This window comes from Paroedura picta, chromosome 6 (genome assembly GCF_049243985.1).
Source record: "Paroedura picta isolate Pp20150507F chromosome 6, Ppicta_v3.0, whole genome shotgun sequence".
Taxonomy (NCBI): Eukaryota; Metazoa; Chordata; class Lepidosauria; order Squamata; family Gekkonidae; genus Paroedura; species Paroedura picta.
The window spans coordinates 12,458,708-12,484,933 of NC_135374.1; the positions used below are offsets into that span (position 1 = coordinate 12,458,708).

Genomic DNA, 26,226 nt, shown 5'->3' on the forward strand with positions numbered 1-26,226 from the left:
TTGGAGCCACCTTTAGGACGGGCAAAAAGTTTTCTTCCCCATCCAGGATGGAGAAGGGGAGGAGCTTGGGCCGGGTTGCCCCGCCCACAGTGCCCTGAAGCCCCGCCTTCCTCCCCGACCCCGCAGCTGCAGGGCGCCCGGCGTGGGAAGGCGCCGCTTAAAACCCTTCCCGCTCTCCGGCAGCGGCCACTCCGCGGCTGGAGCGCGGCCGCGGGCGGCGGGTCGGCTCCGTGTGCGCGCTCCTTCCCATGCGCGGCGCCCCGCGATGCTGGAGAATGGCTCGCTGAGGAACTGCTGCGGGCTGGGCGGCCGAGCGGGGCCGGCCGAGGGGGCGCGGGCGGCGGGCGAGGCGGGCGAGACGGGAGACGCGCGGCCGGGCTGGGTGGCCCCGGCGCTGTCCAGCGTGCTGATCTTCACCACCGTGGTGGACATCGTGGGCAACTTGCTGGTCGTGGTCTCCGTGTCCAGGAACCGCAAGCTCAGGAATTCAGGTGGGTGCCGGGGGGGGGGGGGGCGGGGGGTGAGAAGGGGGCGCAGCTGGGCTCGGAAGGGGAGCCCTGCTCGGAAATTGTCCTCGGGATGGGAGCCTCTGCTTGCTTGGGGGGTGCGGTGGAGAGGAGAGGGGTTCTTGCATTGTTCACTGGAGCGGTCTGGACCGGGACGGCCTTTCTCCGAACCCTGTTTGTGCTTGGGAAACTGAGGCTGAGAGATGCACGGTCTCAGCCTCCACCTGTGTGGGATTGCTCCTTCTCAGTTCCTTGCGGTCTGGACACCCTTGGGTGGAAATGGGTGAGTTATTCGGAGGGGAAGAGCTCACAGAAAGGGGGCTTGGGGGATAACCCTTCTGGGCAACTCAAGGACGAAAGCCGTCCCGCCTCCTTGCTCCCATTAAAAGGATCTCACTGCCAAATGCTCCAGGGTGCGTGGAGTGAGAGCCAGCTTGGGTGTAGTGGTTAAGAGCGGCGGCCTCTAATCTGGAGAGGCGGGTTTGATTTCCTGCTCCTCCACCTGCAACCAGCGGGATGGCCTCAGGCTAGTCACAGTCCTGATAGTGCTGGCCTTGCACAGCAGTTCTTTCAGAGCTCTCTTTGCCTCACCTGCCTCACAGGGTGCCTGTTGTCGGGAGAGGAAGGGAAGGCGATTGTGATCTGCTTTGGGTAGTGAAAAGCAGGGTATAAAAACCAACTCTTATTTTTGACTCTAAGTGGGGAGTCTCCTAGATTTAAGCGTTTTCAGAAATCGTCACCTTTGTTACCAAAGCCCTCATTCGTGGCCCCAGAGATTCCATACCTTTGATGCAGATTAAACACACTCGGTTCATGCTCAGTGGCATCTCCTGCATGGCATAATTGATTAAAGTGTCAGACTTGGATCCAGGTTCGAATCCCCTAGGGCAGGGGTAGTCAACCTGTGGTCCTCCAGATGTTCATGGACTGCAGTTCCCATGAGGTCCTGCCAGCAAACGCTGGCAGGGGCTCATGGGAATTGTAGTCCATGGACATCTGGAGGACCACAGGTTGACTACCCCTGCCCTAGAGGCTTGCTGAGTGAGCTTGGGCTGGTCACCCTCGATCTCAGCCTATCACAGGCTTATTGATCAAACAAAGGAGAGGAAAATAATGCCAGCCATTTTGGGTCTCCACTGGGGGGGGGGGCAGGAGGCAGGGCACAAACAGAGTAAATAAATACATATTATTTCTGGCTGTTGTGGGTATTTCAGCCTGGGGAGCCGCAGTCTGGTACCACGACCCTCAGAACAGCCAGTTAACTCTGGCAGTGAAAGCCTTTGACGACGCCTCAACTATTCCTTCCTCTGTTCAAGGCAGAATAGAACATTTCTTTCAGTGCTGAGACTGGGGATGCCTTGCCAAGACCTTCATTGTCACCCCCCCCCCCCAAATCTGTTTAAGAACTCCAAAATATACTGAGCATCGCCGTTCAGCCATGAAATTATCCGTAACTCATGATGGAAGTCCTCATCCTGTCCCTTGTAACCACAGTCCAATTACAGTCTTCTTTGCCAAAAGTATAATGGCTTTTCATCTCTTTCCTTTCCCCCTGCACCTTAACTCCCAACCGATTCAGGTCTCCACTGCACCTTAACTCCCAGCCGATTTAGGTCTGGGTCCCACCCTATGCAGTTCGCCCTGAAACTGACACACCATTTTATGGAATTCCTGGATTCTTTTCTGGCAGGCCCTGAATTCGAATGCTTTTAATTGCAAGCAGTGAACATCTGCCAGCTTAGAAGTTATCTACTTACATTCCAGCACATCCGTTGATTTTCGCACTTACCGTAGGCATTGTAAAAATGGCTCTCCTTCCCTTGATGGAGTGTATAATAGGGAATATGTAATAATGATGAAAATTAATAATATAGGGGTAAAATAGACATGTTTAGAAGTTGTAATACCTGAAGTAAGAATTCTTGTTATGATTATGAGGAGGAGGAAAATGGGGAGAAATCTGTTGTGTGTTTTTTTTAATTCTATGTACATTGAATCGTAGAGTTGGAAGGGACCTCCAGGGTCATCTAGTCCAACCCCCTGCACAAGACAGGAAACTCACAACTACCTGCCCACACACAGTGGCCACAATTCCATGCCCAGATGATGGGGGGGGGGAGCTCCCCACCTCCTTAGACAGCTGAGTCCACGGCTGAATTATAGAATCCTAGAGTTGGAAGGAGCAATCCAGGCCATCTAGTCCCATCCCCTGCTTAATGCAGGATCAGCCTCAAGCATCCAGGAGAAGGATCTGTCCAGCTGCTGCTTGAAGACCACCAGTGAGGGGGAGCTCCCCACCTCCATAGGCAGCCCATTCCAATGCAGAACTACTCTGTGAAATTTTTTTCTTGATATCTAGCCATTACCATTCTACACATAGTTTAAATCAGTGGTCCCCAACCTGCTTGCGGCCCGGGAAGCTTCTTACTGCGGGAGGGGGGGAGGGAATCAGGGCCGCGCCCGCGCATTGCGCATGCGCGGGCGGGCCCTGCATGCGCACATGCGCGGGTGCGGACGTGCATGCGCGATGCATGGGCGGGACTGTTGCCCTGCCGGTCCCCAGCCTAAAAAAGGTTGGGGACCACTGGTTTAAATCCATTACTGCGGGTCCTATCCTCTGCTACTAACAGGAACCGCTCCCTGGTCTCCTGTAAGTGACAATCTTTCTAATATTTCAAGAGTGAGATCCTTCCATCGGGCCTGCGGTTGGGGCCAGGGTGACCTACTGAAAGGACCACCATCCACTCCTTGTAGTTCATCCTCACTCCTTTTTTCCCATGCTACTGAGATACCTGCCATATCCGAGAGGCAGGGAAAGAAATGGTGGCAGAAAAGAGGGGGGGGGATAGGTGGTTAGATAGTTAATTAACCAAATCTATGTATTTTTAATATGTTGTATGCCTCGAGACCAATGGGAGAGAGGCGGTCTAGAAATTGGATGACGATGTTGATGATAGCCATTCAGTTGTGTCTGACTCTTGCCGATCCTTTGGGTCAACTGTCGCCATGTTTTTTCAATCTTGCACCGCTTCTTTGAATTGTATGATGCTTTGGCCACCGTCCATTTTCACGGTGTCTACCACATTCTTTGTCAGCCTCGTTTCCTTTTACCACTGACCACTCTTGGCATAATTGCTTTCTCCATTGAGTTGGGTCGCATGACATGGCCAAAGTAAGTGAGCCAGCATTTCGTGATTTTGCCCTCCAGAGATATATCAGGCCTTATATTATTATTATTATTATTATTATTATTATTATTATTATTATTATTATTATTATTATTATTATTATTATTATTATTATTATTATTAGATTTATAGCCCGCCACTCCCTTGCAGCTCGTGGCGGGTAACAATATCGCAAATCCCAATTAAAACCCCATAAAACAATAATAACATTGCCAATATTGCCGGCATGGCAAGAATGGCAGCTCAACTCCCCCCCCCCCTCCCTCCCACTACTAGCGGGTGGAGAGGAGGTCCTGATGATGTTTTGCTTCGAGTCCAGAACCCGAGTCCCCGGGGGAGGCATAGATCTATTATCAGCCCCGGCCTCAACCATAAACCATATGCGCGGTAGTATTTCCTTGTTTTTGCTGTCCACGGAATCCACAGGAACCTTCCCCAACGCCAGATTTCAAACGAATCAACTCTCCTCCTGAGCAATTTCCTCATCCTCCAACGTTCACAGCCATTAGTGGTTATGGGAAACATGAGATCGAACTAATCTATGTTGGGTAACCACGCTTATATGTCCTTGCTTTCCCATGCTCGGTGCATGCTTATCGTTGCGGAGTGACCCAGAGCAATTTGGGGTTTAATTTCCATCTGATAGATCGAACTAATCTACAATAATAATAACAATAACAACAACTGAACCATGGTCCCTAATTGTATCCCAAGGGAGACACTTCACTGTGTGTTTCACACCCCAGTTCAACCACTTGGCTGCATGAGGGGTGCAGAGTGATCAGGCACCCTGGAACAAAAATCCCACATTTTAACTAGATGCTGATAAGTTCTGAACGGAGAACGCCAGGAAGGGGCGGCGATCTTGGGAATGTCGTAAACAGTTCAATGAGAATGTTAACTTCACCATGGAACAGCAGTCCAGTGAAATTGATAGGCAATAGATTCGGGATTGGGCGATAGATTCGGGAAGTCTTCCACACTGTGAGTAATTAAATGGCACAATCTTTCTGCCACTGGGCACAGTGACGGGCATGAGCATAGTTGCTTTTAAAAGGGAGTTAGAGAGGTTCATGGAGGAGAGGTCGATCAATGACTTCTAGCCACGGTGACTAAAGAGAATCTCTGCAGCCAGAAGCTGCAGTGATCTGAATATTAGCAGGGTAAATAAGTCCTAGATATGCACACGCTGTATTTTAGGATGAAGGAGATAAAGGGATGTATTTATGGAATGACATGCTGGGACAGTGCAGAGGAGAGATAGGGACAGGCGTCTGCCTACATGGCTACCTAAGGAGAGAGAGGCTGCAAAGCTTCTGAGAATAAGCAGGGTATTGCCCTAAAAGTAGCAATCTAGGGGCAGACAAGAAAGCACACTTAATAGGAGAGAAAGGTCCTGAACTGTCTGACCTATCTAACAGTCTTCTTGCTGCCCCCTTCAGGGGGAGAGCCAGTTTGGTGTAGGGGTTAGGAGTGCGGACTTCTAATCTCGCATGCTGGGTTCGATTCTGCACTCCCCCACATGCAACTGGCTGGGGGACCTTGGGCTCCCCATGGTGCTGATAAAACTGTTCTGACCAGGCAGTGATATCTGGGCTCTCTCAGCCTCACCCACCCCACAGGGTGTCTGTGGTGGGGAGAGGAAAGGGAAGGCGACTGTAAGCCGCTTTGAGCCTCCTTCGGGTAGGGAAAAGCGGCATATAAGAACCAACTCTTCTTCTTCTTCTTCTCTTCATACACCAAAGTCTGACAAAAAGTGCTTGCACTTGAAAGCACATGCCTTGAATAAATCTTTGTTGGTCTTAAAGGTGCCACTGGACTCTGATTTCTTTGTACACCAGACATTGTCTATTCCAACACTGAATACTCATGTCAGGAAACTGTACCCTGTTTGTTGATATTCCACGATGAGAGGGCTAGCTGTTGGGTGTAAAAGGCTGTTGGACTAGCTGAAGCACTGGTCTGATTCACCTGTCATGTATTTGCCATGCTCAACACAAATTTTAGACCAGGATTAAGTTTCTTGAGCCCAAGTTGCAAGAGTTCCAATATGTCCTGGATTTCAAGCAGACCAGTGCCTTTCAGACTTGTCTCACTGGCCAAAAGAACTGCACTGAGAGTAGAAATAAGCAAGAGTCCAGGAACACCTTAAAACACTAACAACATTTGTAGGAAATCAGGAGCTTTCGTGACTCACGGCTTCTTTGGGTACAGCAAGGAAGTGAGTCCTTCTTGTCCTATAAGTTGGAAAGTGGAATGACTTCAGATGTCCAATGACAATAGCAGGCGAATGACAATAGCGGGCATGATGGATTAGGTATGATATGCAGAGGGGTAGTAGGTATACCGAAATCAGCATTGGTGATGAGACAGGAAACCTAGGTCTCGATTCAGTCCAGGAGGATGCATTGTCTTGAGCTTCATAATCAATGGCTATTCAGCAGTCTCTCTTTTGAATCTCCCCTTGAAATCCCTTTGTAAGATACCTGTAACTCTTAGGCCAAGCATCTGAATGTCCTGGAACTGTACTGACACAAAAGCAGCCTTTCTCAAATTTTTTACCATTGAGAAATCCCTGAAACATTCTTCAGGCCTTGAGAAACCCCAGAAGTGGCGCGATCGTGCAGAATACGATTGGGAAGCGTAACTGTGTACATGCTCAACTGGGACCGCTCCCCTTCCCAACCCCTCCAGGCCCATCATTGGCCATAATTAACTCCCAGACATTCAGGAAACCCTTCCAGGCCTGTCCAGAGTGTTTTAACTCCTGACCTGTGCTTGTTTGAGTTGGGTCTGCCAAAAATTTTGCTAGCTTGTTTGCAGTGGGATTAAGTAAGAGAGTCCTTCCCCCCCCCTCCCCTCCCCCACTGCTTGCTGAAATTTCCAGCCTTTACAGTGGCTGTTTGCAAAACTCTGACCCTGCAGGGGGGGGGGGATCTTCTTAACGGCAGGCTGTCAGAAGGAAAGCATGCATTTCAGCACTTGGCAGGTGGACAGCTCCAGGCAGTAAGTTTTATCAGGTCCTGAATCCCGAGGGACCGAGAGCTGCTGATGGGGATTCTCTAAGACTGCAGGACTTTGGATGAACTTGGAGGTTTTTATCCAAAAAATACTCCAGGTCCTAAACAGGGACGTGTGCGTTTCCCCAGCCTCGTGCATCGACTTGGCTTGTGGACTGCGGCACAGCGGCTGTTTAAAACTGTGCATCTATGGCAGTGGTTCTCAAACCGGGGCTCTGGACCCCTTTGGGGGTCAAATGACACTTTCACAGGGGTTGTGGCAGGGCAAGCAGCTTGGCCAGGAGGGCATCCACACAACAGCCTTGCAGGGTAGATCGAGATAGAGCATTCGTCTGTCTGGAGCAGCAGAAAAGAGCGAGATGGGCATGGTGGGACAAGAGGCGGAACTGAACTGAGAAACCCCAGAAAAAAAACCAATTTATATACAATCATGAACAATGGATCTTCACGCCATTGGTTAGCTTTGGTTTAATTTCTGTGAAAGAACCCTTGCATAGTTTAATGGTTGGGGGTCACCCCAACATGAGGAACTGTATTAAAGGGTTGCGGCATCAGGAAAGTTGAGAACCACTGATCTATGGAGATGAGGTTTGTGAAGCTTAGAATCATTCATTCATTCATTCATTCAATTTATATACCACCCTCCCCGTAGGCTTAGGATGGTTCACATAAAACAGGGGTGGGATATGTAGTGCATAAAATTTCTTTGTAATCAGGACTTCATTCGTTTTTCGGTTTCCCAAAAGCTTGGCTGCAGGCGCCCTGTCCAGTTCGCAAAGAGGGTAAAATGAGACAAGCGCCTCAGAACAGAAATAATGTACCTTTCTCTCCCCACTGAATCACAATGCGGAATCCTAAACATTAGAGGGAAAAACTTCTGCATAGGTTGGGAATTCTTCCTCGATAGCTTTAGGCCCTGGAATTCACCTCCCCCACTCACACATAAGATGTCCTCTCTCTCATGCTGCCAAGGTAAGGGTGAAGTCTCGGGAAATGGGTTTGTGATGCCATATTTTTCTGTCCAAGGGGGCTCAAGTACCTGACTGCGTCATTCTTCTCTGTTTTTTCCTGTGAAGTAGGTGAGACTAAGAGACCAACAGCAGTGGAATAGGCTGCCTAAGGAGGTGGTGAGCTCCCCCTCACTGGCAGTCTTCAAGCAAAGGTTGGATGCACACTTTTCTTGGATGCTTTAGGAATGCTTAGGGCTGATCCTGCGTTGAGAAGGGGGTTGGACTAGATGGCCTGTGTGGCCCCTTCCAACTCTATGATTCTATGACCCAATATTATCCATCTAGATTCCGTGGCACAGAATCTAGCCTGGATTTAAAGGCTAAGTAAAGGCACAGGTTTTTATAGCTAGAAAAAGATAATTCTTTGGCTTATTTTAGCAAACAGACTTATTTTAGCACAGATTGCTGATTGCCACTGTGGGATGGTTAAGTGAATTTCCTCCAAGCCAGGCTGGATTCTGGAGATTTTTGGTGGTGGTGGTGGTGGGATCACTTGGGCATGAAACTGGGGTCACTGTGGGTGGGCAGGTAGTTATGAGTTTCTGCACTGTGCAGGGGTTGGACTAGATGACTCTGGAGTCTCCTTCCAACTCTATGATTCTATGATTCTACAGACAGTTATGCAGGTGCATGCAGGCAAATTATGTACACCCATTATGGTTTGCACATACATGTTTTTATTAGGCATTCAAGTTGGAATGTGGGAATTATTTGAGGGCATTAGTTCTGTAAAAGAGACTCTAGACATTTTTGTGTAGTGGGGTAGCTTGGTGTAGAGGTTAAGAGCGGTGGCCTCCTATCTGTAGAACCAGGTTTGATTCCCCATTCCTCCACACACAGCCAGCTGGGTGACCTTTGGTGAGTCACAGTTCTTTTAGAGCTATTCTCACTAAGTAGTTCTGTCAGAGCTCTCTCAGTCCCACGTACCTCACAGGGTTCCTGTGGTGGGGAGAGGAAGGGAAGGCGATTGGAAGCTGCTTTGAGACTCCGTCAGGTAGTAAGAAAAACAGGGTATAAAAACCAACCCTTCCTCTTCTTTTGCATTAACCACTTTATCGACATCAGCAGACCTCTTGCTTGGTTGGGGACTTCCAGCCGGGCAGCTTCAAGGCTGCCTCAAACAAGACTTGCTTGTTGTTTCATGCACTTTTATTCTTCTCTTTTCCCCAGTCCCTGTTCACAGACACCATGAAACCATCGCCACCAACGTGCTCAGGGGCTTCCCAACTGGCCTTCTCTCACTCTTTTGTACCTTCCTGCGTTTATTAACAATCCACCTACCCGCCCTTTGCAGCCCATCCAGGTTGGCTTATGAATTACAGAAATGCTTCAAAACAGGGCAGGGGGTCCGTCTGGAACTTGCCTCAGGCAAGGAATAGTCTGCTTTGAGTTGAACAAGCCCAAAGAGGTAAACTGCTGATGCATTAAGGCCATTCCTCTTAACCCCCCTCCCCCTGCCCCCTGCTTCCCTGAGGAGAATTTCAAGATGTCATAGAATCACAGAATCACAGAATCACAGAGTTGGAAGGGGCCATACAGGCCATCTAGTCCAACCCCCTGCTCAACGCAGGATCAGCCCAAAGGATCCTAAAGCATCCAAGAAAAGTGTGTATCCAGCCTTTGCTTGAAGACTGCCAGTAAGGGGGAGCTCACCACCTCCTTAGGCAGCCTATTCCACTGCTGAACTACTCTGATGTGAAAAATATTTCCCTGATATCTAGCCTATATCGTTGTACTTGAAGTTTAAACCCATTACTGCGTGTCCTCTCCTCTGCAGCCAGCAGAAACAGCATCCTGCCCTCCTCCAAGTGACAACCTTTCAAATACTTAAAGAGGGCTATCATGTCCCCTCTCAACCTCCTTTTCTCCAGGCTGAACATTCCCAAGTCCCTCAACCTATCTTCATAGGGCTTGGTCGAGAGCCAGCTTGCTGGCACTTTAAGAGTCACGATTTTATTAAAGTCTTGCTGTGTAATTTGGGTCATGGACAACCTTTGGCCAGTTGAAAATTAATTGGAACCACTATTTTATTTGTAATTACATTGGTATGCCGCCATTCCCAGACCTGTCAGCTCAGAGTGGCTCACAATACTAGATAAAAAGACAATGAAAGTACGACACCTAAAAAACCTTACCCTCCGTTCCCAACAGAGCCAGCTTGGTGTAGTGGTTAGGAGCGCAGACCTCTAATCTGGTGAGCCGAGTTTGATTCACCTTTCCTCCATGTGCAGCCAGCTAGGGGACCTTGGGCTCCTCACAGCCCTGATAGTGCTGTTCTCACAGAGCAGCTCTGTCAGACCTCTCTCAGCCTCACCCACCTCACAGGATGTGTTGTGGGGAGTAGCAAGGGAATGCGATTTTAAGCTGCTTGGAGACTCCTTTAGGTAGAGAAAAGTGGCATATAAGAACCAACTCTTTTTTTTCCTCAACTCCCTCACCATGCCAATTGCCTCCTTCAATCCCATGGTTGCCATCTCCAGGGACGATATTCCTTTGGGGCACTTGGAGGAGGAGTGAGATCTTCCATTCCAACCAGTCTCAACTGAATGCTTGGAGGAAGACGTCTGTCTTGAAGGCCCTGACGAACTTTGACCGTTCCATTCAGCCCCTCAGCTCTCCTGGGAGCTCAGTCCACCAGGCATGGGCCAAGGCTGAAAAAGCCCTTTCATACATGCCCAGGGAAGTGCTGATCACTACTTTGAGATCAGAAGGTGAATTCCTTTCAGGCCACACTGGCCATGGATTCTGGGCATGGAGCTGGGCAGGTGGTTGTGAATTTCCTGCATTCTGAAGTGGGTTGGACTAGATGACCCTGGAGGCCCCTTCCAACTCTATAATTCTGCCTTGACCTTTGGCTTAGCAAAGGGCTTCATAGTTGGCTTGTGGCTCAGTTGAAGCAGTACACAGCCAAACATCCAGCTTGCCATGTCCCTTGGCTGCGCATCCACGAAAGCCCCTGATGCCTGAATATGAGCATGCTCACAAAGTGTCTGCACTCCATTACACCAGTGTGCTATTAGCGGCTACAGTTATATAGACCTTATGGTCTAGTTCCATGCATCGTTTGGCCTGGCATGGAATCTTGGCCAAGGAGCTGTTTACAGCCAGTATGTCTAACCTGGGGAAAACCTCCTGCACAATTTCAGGGCAGAAATGGGTACGTTTTCTTACCACAGCCCTAAAGGCATCACGATTGGCTAGGCCCCATCCAAAGAGAACTAATAGGTAGCCAATGGTTATTCGGCACATCTTCGCCACAGGAGGCCCGAATCTTCTGTTCCTCTCCAGTCCTGGGCTGATTCTGCACTTACTTTGTTTTTTTCCGTTGTGGATCCTGCTGAATTCAGGTCAATTTGAACCTGGGTCTTTCTCTACCCCCCCCCCCAAATTGAAACAGAAAGTGTTTTCCACTAGATTGAGAAAGCTCAGAGTGGGAAGGGGAGGCAAGCACAGCAAGAATCTCTTTCTTTCTTTTCTTGAACGAAGTGGGGGGGGGGGGAGGATTGGAGACGGCAGAGAAGGGGAAATAAATCCAAGAGGCAAATCTCTGCTGAGAGAATCATAGAATCATAGAGTTGGAAGGGGCCATACGGGCCATCTAGTCCAACCCCCTGCTCAACGCAGGATCAGCCCTAAGCATCCTAAAGCATCCAAGAAAAGTGTGTATCCAACCTTTGCTTGAAGACTGCCAGTGAGGGGGAGCTCACCACCTCCTTAGGCAGCCTATTCCACTGCTGAACTACTCTGACTGTGAAAAATTTTTTCCTGATATCTAGCCTATATCGTTGTACTTGAAGTTTAAACCCATTACTGCGTGTCCTCTCCTCTGCAGCCAACAGAAACAGCATCCTGCCCTCCTCCAAGTGACAACCTTTCAAATACTTAAAGAGGGCTATCATGTCCCCTCTCAACCTCCTTTTCTCCAGGCTGAACATTCCCAAGTCCCTCAACCTATCTTCATAGGGCTTGGTCCCTTGGCCCCAGATCATCCTCGTCACTCTCCTCTGTACCCTTTCAATTTTATCTACGTCCTTCTTGAAGTGAGGCCTCACTGCACACAGTACTCCAAGTGTGGTCTGACCAGTGCCGTATACAATGGGACTAGGACATCTTGTGATTTTGATGTGATGCCCCTGTTGATACAGCCCAAAATGGCATTTGCCTTTTTTACCGCTGCATCACACTGCCTGCTCATGTTTAGTTTACGATCCACAAGTACCCCAAGGTCTCGTTAGGGCTTCTGGAGCGCCGTCACTTTAAGACAAGCCTTGCAACTGGGAACCAGGAAGTCTTTGAACTGATGCCCTGGCCAGCTTTGCTACAGCATTGGAGGCACAAAACAGGAAGTTAATTTGCAGAAAGCAGAGATCTGCACATTTACTGATGCCAATTTTCCAAATATCGAGGGTTATATCCACTCCAGTATATCGCGGGGTGGGAAGGTAGGGTCACTCCAGATCAGTCATGCATGTTGCAGAGGAAAAATGTAAAGTGCCCCAAATCAAAGTGGAAATCGAATTCAGTGTAGACAGCAGGGATTTATTCAGGCTGGGAATGGGTAAAAAGCCCCAAGCAGACTTCACCCTTGTTTGGCAGCTTCAGCCTGGGTGGGATGTCCATCTCGGGAAGAACAAATGAAAAGAAAGAGAATGGAGTAAACATATTGAGGGGGAAAATAGGTTCTCTGTGGGGAGACTGCACAAGTTGAGAGGCGGAAGAATGATGATCCGCAGCTTTCGGAAATGAATTGCACAGCCGTTTATTTAGCCATCAATTGCATTAGGACTTTTGGTGCAGCAAGGAGTAACAAGGAGCAATGGGCAACAAGGAGCAGTTGGCTAAAGCAATTCAATTAAGACAGGGAAAGGGGGGGTGCCTTTGTCCACCTGTCTGTGAGAGTCCCCTTATGACCACTGTTGGATGGAGTGTGTGTTTTGCACGTGCCTAGTGCTTTTGGTCTCTGCCAGGACAGGCAGACAGGTACCCTGGTGACATCTTTGAACCCGCTCAGAAATCTTCTGAAGGAGAAAAAAAAAACTTTCCCTGCTGGAATGCAATTTCAATTCTCTAGAGCAGATGAGCGCTTGGAAACTAGATCAAAACACGACAGGGTGTTGCAGAACTCAGGAAAGAAGCAAAACCACAAGGCTGACGGAATGGGACAAGTCACTGGGGTTAGCTCGGCCTTCCCCCCTGTGGAGTGGAAGCAGAGGCTCTGGAGCTTCAAAAGATAAGATGGTCAAGACCGGTCTTGCTCCATTTCTGCTGCATTCCCCAGTTCTTGGTTTGAGGATTTCTTATAGTATGTGCAGTGTGCCGGCATGTATAACGGCTAAGAGCAGCGGCTTCTAATCCGGAGAGATGGGTTTGATTCCCTGATTTTCCACCATGCAGGTTTTCAAAGTCTTGGCCTAAACTTGGGCTGAACAAGATTTGCCTTGAAGTGAGACTAGGTTTACAAGCCAGTGTGGTGCAGCGGTTAAGAGCGGCAGCTTCTAATTTGGAGAACGGGGCTTGATTCCCTGCTCCTCCACATGCAGCCAGCTGGGCTAGTCGCAGTCCTGATAGTGCTGTTCTCACAGAGCAGTCCGGTCAGCTGCTCTGATACTCCTTCAGGCACTGAAAAACCTTCTGCTGCTTCTACTTCTCCTTTGTCAGGCCTTTCTCTCCCAGCCGGGACCCATCCTGAAATTGTGTTTGCGTCAGCACAGATGTTGCCTTGCACCTTTGTCCGGTCATATCCGGTCACACCTCACCCAGATGTCCGTGGCCCGGTTCAAGATACCTAAACCGGCATCTCTGTTGCTTTTCTTCCTGGCAAATAGTCATCTGCACCCTGTCCATAAACCAAAACTCATTTTCCCCTCCTCCTCGCATTCCAGGAGATAATGTTTTCTTTGAGAGCCAGGTTGAAGAAGGTGTCCTGCATCTCCTCCTCACAACAAGGAATTCTGGGTGTCGGCATATACCATTTCAGGAAGCTTCCCCCCACCGTTGCATGAATGAGCTGCTCTTTCGGGGTTACCTAGGGTCACAGAGCTCGGGAATCATAATCGGCAGTAGAGGCTGATTGCATTGTGAATTCTAAATAACCATTGGAAATCTAATCGCAAACACCGTGAACACTGAATCTGTTTAATGCTTCTATTCAAATGTCAAGGCTCCAACATTATGCTAGAAGTCTACCCTCTCTGTGTTTTCCTATCTGGATTGCTGATCGAGGATGGCAACAAACTGAGGGATGGATGGGTTCCCTAAAGGCATCTAGCCTCTTTTGCGACTCTCGGAAGGGATCTTTAAGAAGCGTGTTGCTGGGGGAGCGGCTGCCACTTTCGTCTCATCGGGTTCTGCAGAAAAAATAATTTTGCCCCAGCAGGGTGACTTTGGGCCAGCCACAGTCCTGTAAGAGCTGTTCTCACAGAGCAGTTCTGTCAGAGCACTCTCAGCCGCACCTACATCATAGGGTGTCTGTTGTGGGGAGAGGAAGGAAAGGCGATTGGAAACCGCTTTGAGACTCCTTTGGGTAGAGAAAAGCAGGGTATAAAAACACATTCTTCATCTTCTTGGACCGCTTTCACTGTATGCCTTGAATCACCCCTCCTTTTGTAAGCCACTGAGACTCCTTTGGGCTGTGAAAAGCGGGGTATACAAGCCAAGTCTTTCCTTCTTTCCTCTTCCATCTCCTCCTCCTCCTCCTTTTTCTTCTATTAAACGTCAGTCGGGGGCATGAGGAGCAAGTGAACATTTCCTTCTTCCGAGACAGAGCACTATACGTGAACAGACCTTGCTCCTGTAAGACATTCATGGTTGCAGTGTTGCTCGGCACAAACAATCCATACCAAAACAACAAGGATCTGATGTGAATTATGGCACCGTTCTCCCATCTTCTATTTGATCCTCCCAACAGCAACCCTGTGAGGCAGGTTAGGGTGAGAGCCAGCGTGGTGTAGTGGTTAAGAGCGGCTGCTTCTAATCAGGAGAACTGGGTTTGACTCCTACTCATTTGGCTGTCAAGAAACCCTTGTAGAGAAAGCGTGGCCTTCGGTCTTACAGGGCCCTCATCTCATTGGCTAGAGCAGGGGTAGTCAACCTGTGGTCCTCCAGATGTTCATGGACTACAATTCCCATGAGCCCCTGCCAGCGTTTGCTGGCAGGGGCTCATGGGAATTGTGGTCCATGAACATCTGGAGGACCACAGGTTGACTACCCCTGGGCTAGAGCATTCCACCAGGCTGGGGCCAGGGCTGAAAAGGCCCTGGCCCTCATTAAGGCCTGTTAGACTTCTTTGAGGATGGGGGTCTTGAGCAAATTTGCTCACTAGATCTTAAACGTCTGGGGGGAGGGACTTAGGTGGAGAAGGTGGCCTTGCAGACACGAAGGCAGAGTTTTGCAAGCTGGGAGAAACTAATAATCGATCCCGTCATGCAATCACTGCTTGCCATCTCCAGGAAACCCCTCCAGCCACTCCTCCTAGATTGGCACGATAAATCACCCACTCAGTGCCCCCCGAACCGTTTGGTGATGGGCAGGGATGATTGGGACGGAACGGTGCCGATGAAACGATATTTCAAGAGAATAGCACTTTCTGCAGATTGCGGATGAGTGAGGGGGAGAACAAGAATGATGGACCAGAAATGCAGCTCTCTTCTGCCAAGCAGAGGCTTGTCTGACTGTTGGCGTGGGGGCCTGGTGTACGGAGGGTTGCAGATCGGGACCTGGCTGCTGTTGCTGCTTAATGGCTTTTGGGGACCAGGGGCTGAGAAAGACCCTTCATTGCCTGCATTTCTGGACCGCTGCTGTCAGTCAAAGTCAGCTGAAATGAGCTGGGTGGACCAGATGCCTCAGACAATTCCTGTGGCTCTTTGGGGGCCAGAGAAACTCATAAAGGGCAAGTTAAGTGATTGCTGTTGGCTAAATGGAACTTCCCTAGAATGATAGAATCATAGAGTTGGAAGGGGCCACACAGGCCATCTAGTCCAACCCCCTGCTCAACGCAGGATCAGCCCTAAGCATCCTGAAGCATCCAAGAAAAGTGTGTATCCAGCCTTTGCTTGAAGACTGCCAGTGAGGGGGAGCTCACCACCTCCTTAGGCAGCCTATTCCACTGCTGAACTACTCTGCCTGCGAAAAATTGTTTTCCTGATATCTAGCCTATATTGTTGTACTTGAAGTTTAAACCCATTACTGCATGTCCTCTCCTCTGCAGCCAGCAGAAACAGCATCCTGCCCTCCTCCAAGTGACAACCTTTCAAATACTTAAAGAGGGCTATCATGTCCCCTCTCAACCTCCTTTTCTCCAGGCTGAACATTCCCAAGTCCCTCAACCTATCTTTATAGGGCTTGGTCCCTTGGCCCCAGATCATCCTCGTCGCTCTCCTCTGTACCCTTTCAATTTTATCGATGTCCTTCTTGAAGTGAGGCCTCCAGAACTGCACACAGTACTCCAGGTGTGGACTGACCAGTGCCGTATACAATGGGACTATGACATCTTGTGACTTTGATGTGATGCCCCTGTTGATACAGCCCAAAATGGCATTTGCCTTTTTTACCACTGCATCACACTGCCTGCTCATGTTTACTTTACAATCCACAAGTACCCCAAGGTCTCGTTCACACACAGTGATACCTAGAAGCGTATCCCCCATCCAGTAGGCATGTTTTTCAACATTCCCTGTTGAAAGCCAATTCCTGTCTCCCAATCTGGGTTCAATTCTTCTCCCAATCTGGGTTCAAACAGCCTGGAAGGGGGCCTGCGAAGGAGCATCCGTGTTAGTCTTAAAGACTAATAATGCTTATTTCAGTTGGCGCTTTCATGAGTCGAAGCCAGCTTGGTCTAGGGCAGGGATTCCCAACCAGGAGTCTGTAGTGTGGACTTTTGGTCAAATGAGCTGACCATCAATGCCAGGGGTACTCAAATTGCGGCCCTCCAGATGTCCATGGACTACAATTCCCAGAAGCCCCTGCCAGCATTCGCTGGCAGGGCCTCCTGGGAATTGTAGTCCATGGACATCTGGAGGGCCGCAGTTTGACTACCCCTGAATGCAATCACCAGTTCCACCCTGAGCCTTCAGGGAGGGCGGTATATAAATCTAAATAAATAAATACTTTTCAGCATTTACACACACATGCTAAATCTGTGAGATCTCACTAGGGGCCAGAGGATATCTGTGCCCCACCGGAATCATTCCCAAGGATGAGTTTTTACTCCACTAACAGCTATTTTATTACAGTTTTCGAGAAACCATCACAGCACCACGAAAGGCCCCGGCAAATCTTTCGGTAAACATCACTCTCTCCGTATATAATAACAAAGCCCGCTTTCCCATCCCATCCGAAGCGAACGCTTGTTTGGTTGCCATTGTTACAAAACCGCGAGGCCCTCTGATGGTGCCATTTACTGTTCCCTCCCAAAGCGGTCCAGCCGCCCCGGCTATTCAAGGGGCAATTTGCCCTGTTGTACAGCTGAGCCATTGAGAGACGGAATCTTGGGTTCCAGGGGAAACAAACAATCAGAGAAATCTGAAGAGGTCCTGAGGTTTTAACCACCGACAGGAATAAGAGCTGAGTCCAGGCACTAAGGAGAGCCAAGAGAAAATCAGTGGAGGACACAAAACCCTGTGGAGGAATTACGCTTGGCCATGCTATTCTTTCTGGAGTCTTCATCTATAGCAGTGGTCCCCAACTTGCGGTCTGCGGCCCGGTGCCGGGCCGCGAAGGCCAGGACACCGGGCCGCGGTTCCCTCTTCCTGCCCCCCCCCGCAGTAAAAAACTTCCCAGGCCACAAGCTAGCGGCCCGGGAAGCTTCTTACTGCGGGAGAGGGAATAAGGGCCGGGCTGCGCATGCGCACATGCGCGTTGCGTGGCCAAAATCGCACATGCGCGGCACTTTCGCGCATGCACGAAATTGCAGCGCATGCACGATTTCGGCCGTGCAATGCGCATGCGCGCTGCTCAGGCGTGGCCGTCACCCTGCCGGTCCCCAGCCAAAAAAAGGTTGGGGACCACTGATCTGTAGAATCACAGAGCAATAGAGTTGTTTGTGTGCTATCAAGATGCAACCCACTCATGGCATCCCCAAAGGGCTTTCAAGGCGAGAGACGTTCAGAGTTGGTTTGCCATTGCCTGCCAATGTTTGGGATCCCTGGACTTCTTTGGTGGTCTCCCATCCAAGCACGAAACACGGATGGCCACTCTAGAGCCTTGCTAAGTCCATAGGGTCATGGCCATTTAGTCCAACTCTCTGCTCCATTCAGGATTAGCCTAAAGCATCCAGGATGAGGATCTGTCCAGCCGCTCCTTGAAGACTGCTAGTGGTGGGGAGCTCACCACCTCCTGAGGCAGCCAATTACACTGCTGAACTAGACTCATAGAAACCCAGAGTGGGAAGAGGCCATGAAGGCCATCTAGTCCCACCCCCTGCTCAATGCAGGATCAGCCTCAAGCATCCAGGATGAGGATCTGCCCATCTGCTGCTTGAAGACTGCCAGTGAGGGGGAGCTCACCACCTCCTGAGGAAGCCAATTACACTGCTGAGCTATTCTGTGAAAATGTTTTTTCCTGATATCTAGCCAGCACTATTCTACATGTAGTTTAAACCCAAGGAACAATCCTATCCCCTCTCAACCTCCTCTTCTCCAGACAGAACATCCCCAAGTCCCTCAGCCTCTCCTCACAGGGCTTGGTCCTCAGGCCCCAGATCCTCCTCACCTCTCTCCTCAGCACCCTCTCCATGTTGTTCTTGGTGGACATTCATACATGACTCATACATTTGGCTTGGAGCGTTGCCCGTTGTGCAGACCTGTTGTGATCTGATGTTTGATCTGTGTTGTTACCTTTTCGGCATCTTTTGGTACTAACCTATTTTACATGCATTTTTTATGGTAATCTCTTCTGATCCCCGCTTCTCAAAGCTATTATTTGATTAACTCGTGAATTAATTTGCGCTTGCCAGGGAAAGCTATTTCTCAGATCTGATGGACGGGAAAGAAATGCCTTCCCTCGTTTGTTCAGCTTAATTGTGCTTCCCTTCCCAATTTTCCTAGGGTTTAAAACATTGTTTTGTCTTTAATGAAACGCATAAATCACGGCTGGGAGTAACTAAAATAACCAAATCCTGATGGATTGCCAGTAACCGGGTGGCTGCTTTGGGATTCCGCACATCGTTTGTGAATATACCAAAGGAGAACTTTACGATCCGTTGCAAATAAAAATGACTTAATGGTTTGGACCTTTTTGATTTTTTGCAAAGGTTGCTTTGTACAGCGCTGGAAGGAGCCAAGAAAGAGCACATGGGAATCAGCAGGGTTCATTCCCTCCCTCCACAACACACCAGATCAAATCACTAACAAATAGAATATTCTCCACAACGCACCAGATTATCTCACCTGTCAGCATGCTTTGCACTCAGCAGGGAAAGCGCAGCCCGGTGTTTTTAATTAAATGACAAATAAAATAACTGCGACAGAAAATAGGAAGTACTTTTTCTTTTTTTCGCACAGAGGCAAACACACAACCCCAACCCCCACTGTCCACACAGGGAGTACTCCTGTGATTTCTAGCAGCAGAATTTCAACCCAAACTTGGTCCAGAGCGGCTTATCTTCGCCCCACAGAGCCCAGCCTGGGATGGCATAGGCTAGCCTGACCTCATCAGATCTCAGATGCTAAGTAAGGTCAGGCTCTAGGTTAATCCTTGGACAGGAAATGTTCAAGGAATTCCAGGGTCACTCTGCACAGAGGCAAGCAATGGCAAACCCCTTCTGTTCATCTCTTGCTTGGAAAATCTTATGGGGGTCACCGTTAAGACAGCTGTAGGTTTGTTGCCGAAATGGGATTGTGGGCGGAAATGCAGGTATGTTTCCTAACCGTATTGAGTTGAGAAAGGCTGGTTTAGCAAAATAACTCTGCAGATTTACCCCTAAATTATAGCTTTTCAAAAATAGTCCCTCTTATCGACAATTTTGCTTCTTTCAGCTGTGTTCCCACGCATCTTGCTAAATGGTGCTAAACATCACATTAAGGATTGAACCTGGGACCTTCTGTACACAAAGCACATGCTCCACCACTGAGCCACATTTCCTGTTGATGAGAATGAGCAACTTTCTTGCAAGCCACATGAACTTCACACTGGCTATTCACTTCTAGGCTCGTATTTAGTTGTACTACATGCCAACAGTTGATCAAAATGCTTTGTTAATGACCAGGATATAAAGGCTTAGAGCTTACTGGAGAAAAAGATCATACCCAATACTTTTCTTCCCTTCCCCATCTCATAAGCTGGGAGTCCACAATGGCCTGAGAAAGTATCCCTCAAATTTCAGATACTTGGGAGTCTTAATATTAAGCAAAAATTAAAGCTAATTTCAAACCCCATAATTAAGTCTTACTAATCAGTAGGCTATTTAATCCTCTTTTGCAGCTCTTGCGTACCACCTACTAGAAAGAGAAAATCTCCACTTTCACTTTATTTGTAAGGTTAGTCATACTTTTGAAAGGGACCTCGTAACAAATCGGTACCTGCAGAGCGAAGAGCCCTGCAGTGGGCAGAAGGATACAAGCAGTCCAATTCTGGGATTTCTCAAAGCCTGAAGAATGTTTCAGGGGGTTCTCAATGGTTAAAAAAGTTGCAAAAGGCTCCTTAATGCCTGGTCACGAATCAAGATGTCATTAATCAAGCTCTTCCACACGCTAAGATGAGCCAGGTCATCTTGCACCTGCTGTCCAGGGGCAAGAAATCAGGTTTCTAAGACAAGCAAGAAAGAGAGAGAGAGAGAGAGAATGAATCATAGAACCATAGAGTTGGCAGGGGCCAGACAGGCCATCTAGTCCAACCCCCTACTCAAAGCCAGATCAGTCTAAAACAGGGGTAGTCAAACTGCGGCCCTCCAGATGTCCATGGACTACAATTGTAGTCCATGGACATATGGAGGGCCGCAGTTTAACTACCCCTGGCCTAAAGCATCCAGGATAAGGATCTGTCCAGCTGCTGCTTGAAGACCACCAGCAAGAGGAGTATTCTTTTAGAAGTGACTCAACAGCCATCCCCTCAAGACAACTAAAAGTGAAGCATCAGCTGGTAACAAAGACGGAGTTACAAAGGCCATTCAGAGATACAGGCAGAAAGACCTCCCAGCAAGACTGATCAAATTAGTCACCAGATCAACCAGGCCCTGGAGGGAGTAGGGAGGGGCCCTGGCCATACAAACTATAGTGCTTAAACCTTTGGTGGCTGAACTCTACTGTGTTGAGTCCTCTTGGAGTTGGGTGGGAGGTTGTTTTGTGTGTTGTTTACTCTGAGTGGCTAGGTGGGTTGGAAGGAGAGGGGGCCCTGGTATTCCATGGAGTTCCCCCATACAAATACTAACCAGGGGTATAGAAAAACAGTTTTTTTCCTGAAGCCAGCATGGTGCAGTGGTTAAGAGTGGCAACTTCTAATCTGATGAGCCGGGTTTGATTCTGCACTCCCCCACATGCAACCAGCTGGGTGACCTTGGGCTCCCCATAGCACTGATAGAGCTGTTCTGACCAAGCAGTGATATCAGGGCTTTCTCAGCCTCCCCTCCCTCACAGGGTGTCTGTTGTGGGGAGAGGAAAGGGAAGGCAACTGTAAGCCGCTTTGAGACTCCTTCGGGTAGAGAAAAGCAGAATAGAAGAACCAACTCTTCTTCTTCTTCAGTAATATCAGGGCTCTCTCAGCCTCCCCTTCCTCACAGGGTGTCTGTTGTGGGGAGAGGAATGGGAAGGCTAATTTAAGCTGCTTTGAGACTCCTGGTGGAGAAAAGTGACATATAAAACAAACCCTTCTTCTTTATTTAACTAAGGCTGTGACCCAGATGGTTCAGGCAAGCCTGTTTTTGTCAGATCTTGAAAGCCAAGCAGGGTGGACCTTGGTTAACCCTTAGATGGAAGACTGCCCAAAAACACAAGGGTTGCTACACAGAAGCAGGCAATGGAAGAAAACTGCCTTTGCTTGTCTTTTGCCTTGAAAAACCCAACGAGTTGGCCTTAAGTCGACTGTGACTCAACGGCCTTTTCTGCACACCAAGAAGGCAAACAGCAGAAGAACCAGAGGAGCTCAAGAGATACCCGCAGCGCAATGGCTTCTCACAGTGTGGAGCGACTATAAACATAGCCCCTTGCTGAGAACTCTGTGCCGCTGATTGCTGTGCTGGGAAAATGCTAACAAAAGGTTTTGGCGGCCTTCAAAGCCTTTTAAAGCTCACCCCTGGCCGTTGAACGAGAGCTCCAAGGCAGATTTCTTTCTTGAAACGCTTGCGGATCTTGGGCACTAACCTGGGCAGGTTACGTCACTGCGCTGCCCTGACCCAGTCCTGTACGAAACAATTGGGAGGCTGTTAATTGTTTTCTCGTGGGCACAAGAGCCATGTGCTCTCCCCGGGAGCCCGGGGCTGGGGTCATGCTGTGAGCAGCAACGGAATTCAATACCGGCTTGTCGTTCCCAATCGTGCCGCATTCCTCATTAGCTCCGAAAGGGCAATTTCCCCATGGCTGGTGGCATATCGTGCGACATGTGACCGTCTGCTAGAAGACTGCAGCCCCATCTGTGTGACAAGCGTAGCTCAGCAGGGGGATGTGTTACTCAGCTGGGGAAGACATTCAGCCTTTGTTACGTAACAGTCCCGACGAGCATCCTGTTGGAAGCAGGCGGGGATCAGAGCACTTCTCACACGGCTTCTCAGTCATAGAATCGTAGAGTTGGAAGGGACCTCCTGAGTCATCTAGTCCAACCCCCTGCACTATGCAGGACACTCACAACCCTCTCGCTCATCCACTGTCACCTGCCACCCCAGAACTGTGACTGATCCTGGCCTTCTGCCTGCACTGGAGTGGGGAATCAGGTTGCTCCTTAACCCCCGAGGTGGGTTGCTGATTGTGGAGCAGGCGGTGGGAGGGGGGATGGGAGGGTGTCTGTTGTGGGGAGAGGAACGGGAAGGCGCTTTGAGCCTCCTTCGGGTAGGGAAAAGAGGCATATAAGAACCAACTCTTCTTCTTCTTCTTCTAATTGTTATGAGAATATGCTGGTTTTAACTGTAATTGTTGTTTTAACAGGGTTTTTATCGGGGTTGATATCTTTGCTCCCCACCATGAGCTGTTTTGCAGGAGCTAGAAATTAAGAGATGGATGGATGGGTCCTGTTTCTTTAGATTAGAATCCGGGGCACTTTAACCATGCTGGGCTTTCAAGCCATGTGCTCTACCACTGGGACACAAATCCCATGTGGGTTTTTTGCAGTTTTGGAACTAACCTCCTTCTCCTTCTCTGGCATGGCTGGTCCGGAATAACAAAACCGGTGAAACAGCTACAGGGTCCAATACGAATCCATGACATGAAGTTTTTATCATCACCCATATAGCGTTTGCTCTGACATATCCTTCACCATCGATTTGCAAAATGTTATACCACTTTTCTGCTGAAAGGTCTCAGAGTAATTAGCAGGAAAATCAAAGCTTTAAAACCACAAAAATCGAGGGGAAGGCAGAGGGAATTCATCTAAGCCAGGGGTAGTCAACCTGTGGTCTTCCAGATGTCCATGGACTACAATTCCCATGAGCCCCTGCCAGCAAACGCTGGCAGGGGCTCATGGGAATTGCAGTCCATGGACATCTGGAGGACCACAGGTTGACTACCCCTGCTCTAAGCAATTATTTAAAAAATCCCCAATTGCCAGGCGATATTTGAAGGCGTTTGCGAGTCAATACTCCGCCAACAATCAATGACTTTCCTTCCCCCTTTCCTTCCCTAGGCAATGCGTTCGTGGTGAGCCTGGCGTTGGCAGACTTAGCCGTGGCCTTGTACCCCTATCCTCTCGTCCTCATTGCTATTTTCCACAACGGCTGGTCCTTGGGGGAGATGCACTGCAAAGTGAGCGGCTTCGTGATGGGACTCAGCGTCATCGGCTCCATCTTCAGCATCACCGCCATCGCGATCAACCGCTACTGCTACATCTGCCACAGCTTCACCTACGACAAAGTCTTCAGTGGCTGGAACACCTTGCTGTACGTCTGCCTCGTCTGGCTCCTGACCGCGGTGGCCACCGTGCCGAACTTCTTCGTCGGCTCCCTCGAGTACGACCCCCGCGTCTACTCGTGCACGTTCACCCAGACGGCCAGCGCGTCTTACACCATCGCCGTGGTGGTCGTCCATTTCGTCCTCCCCATCACCATCGTGAGCTTCTGCTACCTTCGGATCTGGGTCCTCGTGCTCCAGGTGAGGAGACGGGTCAAGTCCGACGTCGTGCCCAGGCTGAAGCCGAGCGACTTCCGGAACTTCCTCACCATGTTTGTCGTCTTTGTGATCTTCGCGTTCTGCTGGGCCCCGCTGAACTTCATTGGGCTGGCTGTGGCCAGCAACCCTTCTGAAATAGCACCCAAGATCCCAGAGTGGTTGTTCGTCGTGAGCTACTTCATGGCCTACTTCAACAGTTGCCTTAACGCAATAATATACGGACTCCTGAACCAAAACTTTCGGAAGGAGTACAAACGCATCCTGATGTTGCTGTGGGTGCCGAGGCGGGTTCTTCAGGACACCTCCCGAGGGGGGACCGAGGGCCCAAAGAGCAAACCTTCTCCCATTTTGAATAACAATGACCAAATGAAAACGGATACCATATAAACGGAAGAGGAGGGTGCCATTTTGCGAACCGGGCGTGGAAGATTGTAGACCTTGCTCTCGTTTACCTTTCGCTCTGCTTTCGGTCTGAACGGCATCAGACGATGGCTCAGATCTTTCCTGCCTCCTTGGCAAAGCACGTTTTCTTTTACATATTTGTTATCAATGGGAAAGTGGCTTCAGGATTTGCAAGGGGAAAGAAGGTGAACAAATTTATGGGGTTTAGGGGCTTCAAATGGATAGGGTCAACCTCGGAGAAGACTATCCCGTTTCCCTAGGGCCAGCTAGGTCTCTGTGACACATGCCAGGTTGGTTTCCTCATTGAATATTAAATCCTTAAAGCACAACCTCCATGTTCCACCTTAGCTTAAAGTGAAATATCCCTCATCTAGGGACTTACTACTGTAAACTGAAGTAATATTCAGCAGCAGTTGTAAGCTTGATGGGTGGTCCACAACAGGACTTGGGTCACTTGGTTGACTGAAGGACCACACAAAAAGGAATGGAGACCCCCCCCCTCGTTCCCCTTACCTGGTTTGTCCTTCTCTTTCCACCATCCCTGCAGCACCTCTGGAGTAAAAAACTGGTTGAACGCCATCTAGCATTGTAAGTCTCCTACAACCATTCTCATCAGATTGATTATGTAACTGTAGATTGGAGTGGCCAAGCTGGTTCTCTGGATGTCCTGCCAGTTGGCAAGGGCTCATGGGAATTGTAGTCTATGGGTATCTGGACCGTTTACGCACTGGGAACTTCACTGCCTCATCTCCCATGCAAGAACACAAATTGAGGGTGGATGAGGTGCACCAGGCCAAATGCTCCCCCATGTGGGTGCAGGAAGAGGTGGGGCAACCTGCCACGACTAAAACTCCAGCCTGCAGCCCAGCATGAACCTCCAGTGCAGAAACGGTCCTGGAGAGCCACAGTTTTGGAGTAGGCAGGGGAGTCATGCAAGGTTCATGCCCTAATCTATGGAGCTGTGAAGACCAGATGTGCAGCCTGGCAGGTACCCAACATAATCCTGAAATAAAAGTGAAGCACGTCAAATGCCCTTCCATCTCTTCCAAGATGTCATAATCCTGCTGTATACCTCAATGGCCAGGCCCCACCTGGAGTCCAGTGTGCAGTTCTGGAGGCCTCACTTCAAAAAGGATGTGGGCAAAATGGAGAGGGTGTAGAGGAGAGTAACAAGGATGATCCAGGGCCTGGGGACCAAGTCCTGTGAGGAAAGGCTGAGGGACTTGGGAATGTTCAGACATTCTTGTCTTCTTGTTTGGCCTAGAATACAACTTAGGTTGGGGTTGAATTGGGCAAAGGGAGGGGTCATTCAAGGCATACAGCGAAGGTGGTCCAAGAAGGAGAAGAGTTGGTTTTTATACCCTGCTTTTCTCTACCAGGAGTTTCAAAGTGGCTGACCATCGCCTTCCCTTCCTCTCCCCACCACAGGCACCCTGTGAGGTAGGGGAGGCTGAAAGAGCCCTGACAGAACTGCTCTGTGAGAACAGCACTATCAGGGCTGTGACTTGCCCAAGGTCACCCAGCTGGCTGCATGTGGAGGCGCGGGGAATCAAACCCGGCCCACCAGATTAGAAGCCACTGCTCTTAACCATTAAAACCAGGGGTAGTCAACCTGTGGTCCTCCAGATGTTCATGGACTACAATTCCCACAAGCCCCTGCCAGCAAATGCTGGCAGGGGCTTGTGGGAATTGTAGTCCATGAACATCTGAGGACCACAGGTTGACTACCCCTGCATTTCACCATGCTGGCAAGAGAATACGTGGACTTGATGTTCCAGATTCCCCAAGTCATCTCATCATGGGAAATTCGTAACGATAGAGCAATACAAGGTTTTCGGAGGCACTTTTTATATGTG

General features: G+C 49.4%; 1 protein-coding gene across 1 annotated transcript; it reads left to right on the plus strand.

Annotated features, from left to right (window-relative positions):
• Positions 1–208: 208 nt before the first annotated feature.
• Positions 209–25,958, plus strand: MTNR1B (melatonin receptor 1B). The gene is made up of 2 exons (XM_077341432.1): positions 209–491; positions 23,487–25,958. The coding sequence occupies exons 1-2, from the start codon at positions 266–268 to the stop codon at positions 24,353–24,355; spliced, it is 1,095 nt and encodes a 364-aa protein (XP_077197547.1). The 5' UTR covers positions 209–265; the 3' UTR covers positions 24,356–25,958.
• The last annotated feature ends 268 nt before the right edge of the window (positions 25,959–26,226 follow it).

Coding starts and splice junctions, on each gene's coding strand:
- MTNR1B (XM_077341432.1), top strand. CDS start 266: ATGCTGGAGAATGGCTCGCTGAGGAACTGCTGCGGGCTGGGCGGCCGA. Junction 492..23,486: donor CCGCAAGCTCAGGAATTCAG/GTGGGTGCCGGG, acceptor TTCCTTCCCTAG/GCAATGCGTTCGTGGTGAGC.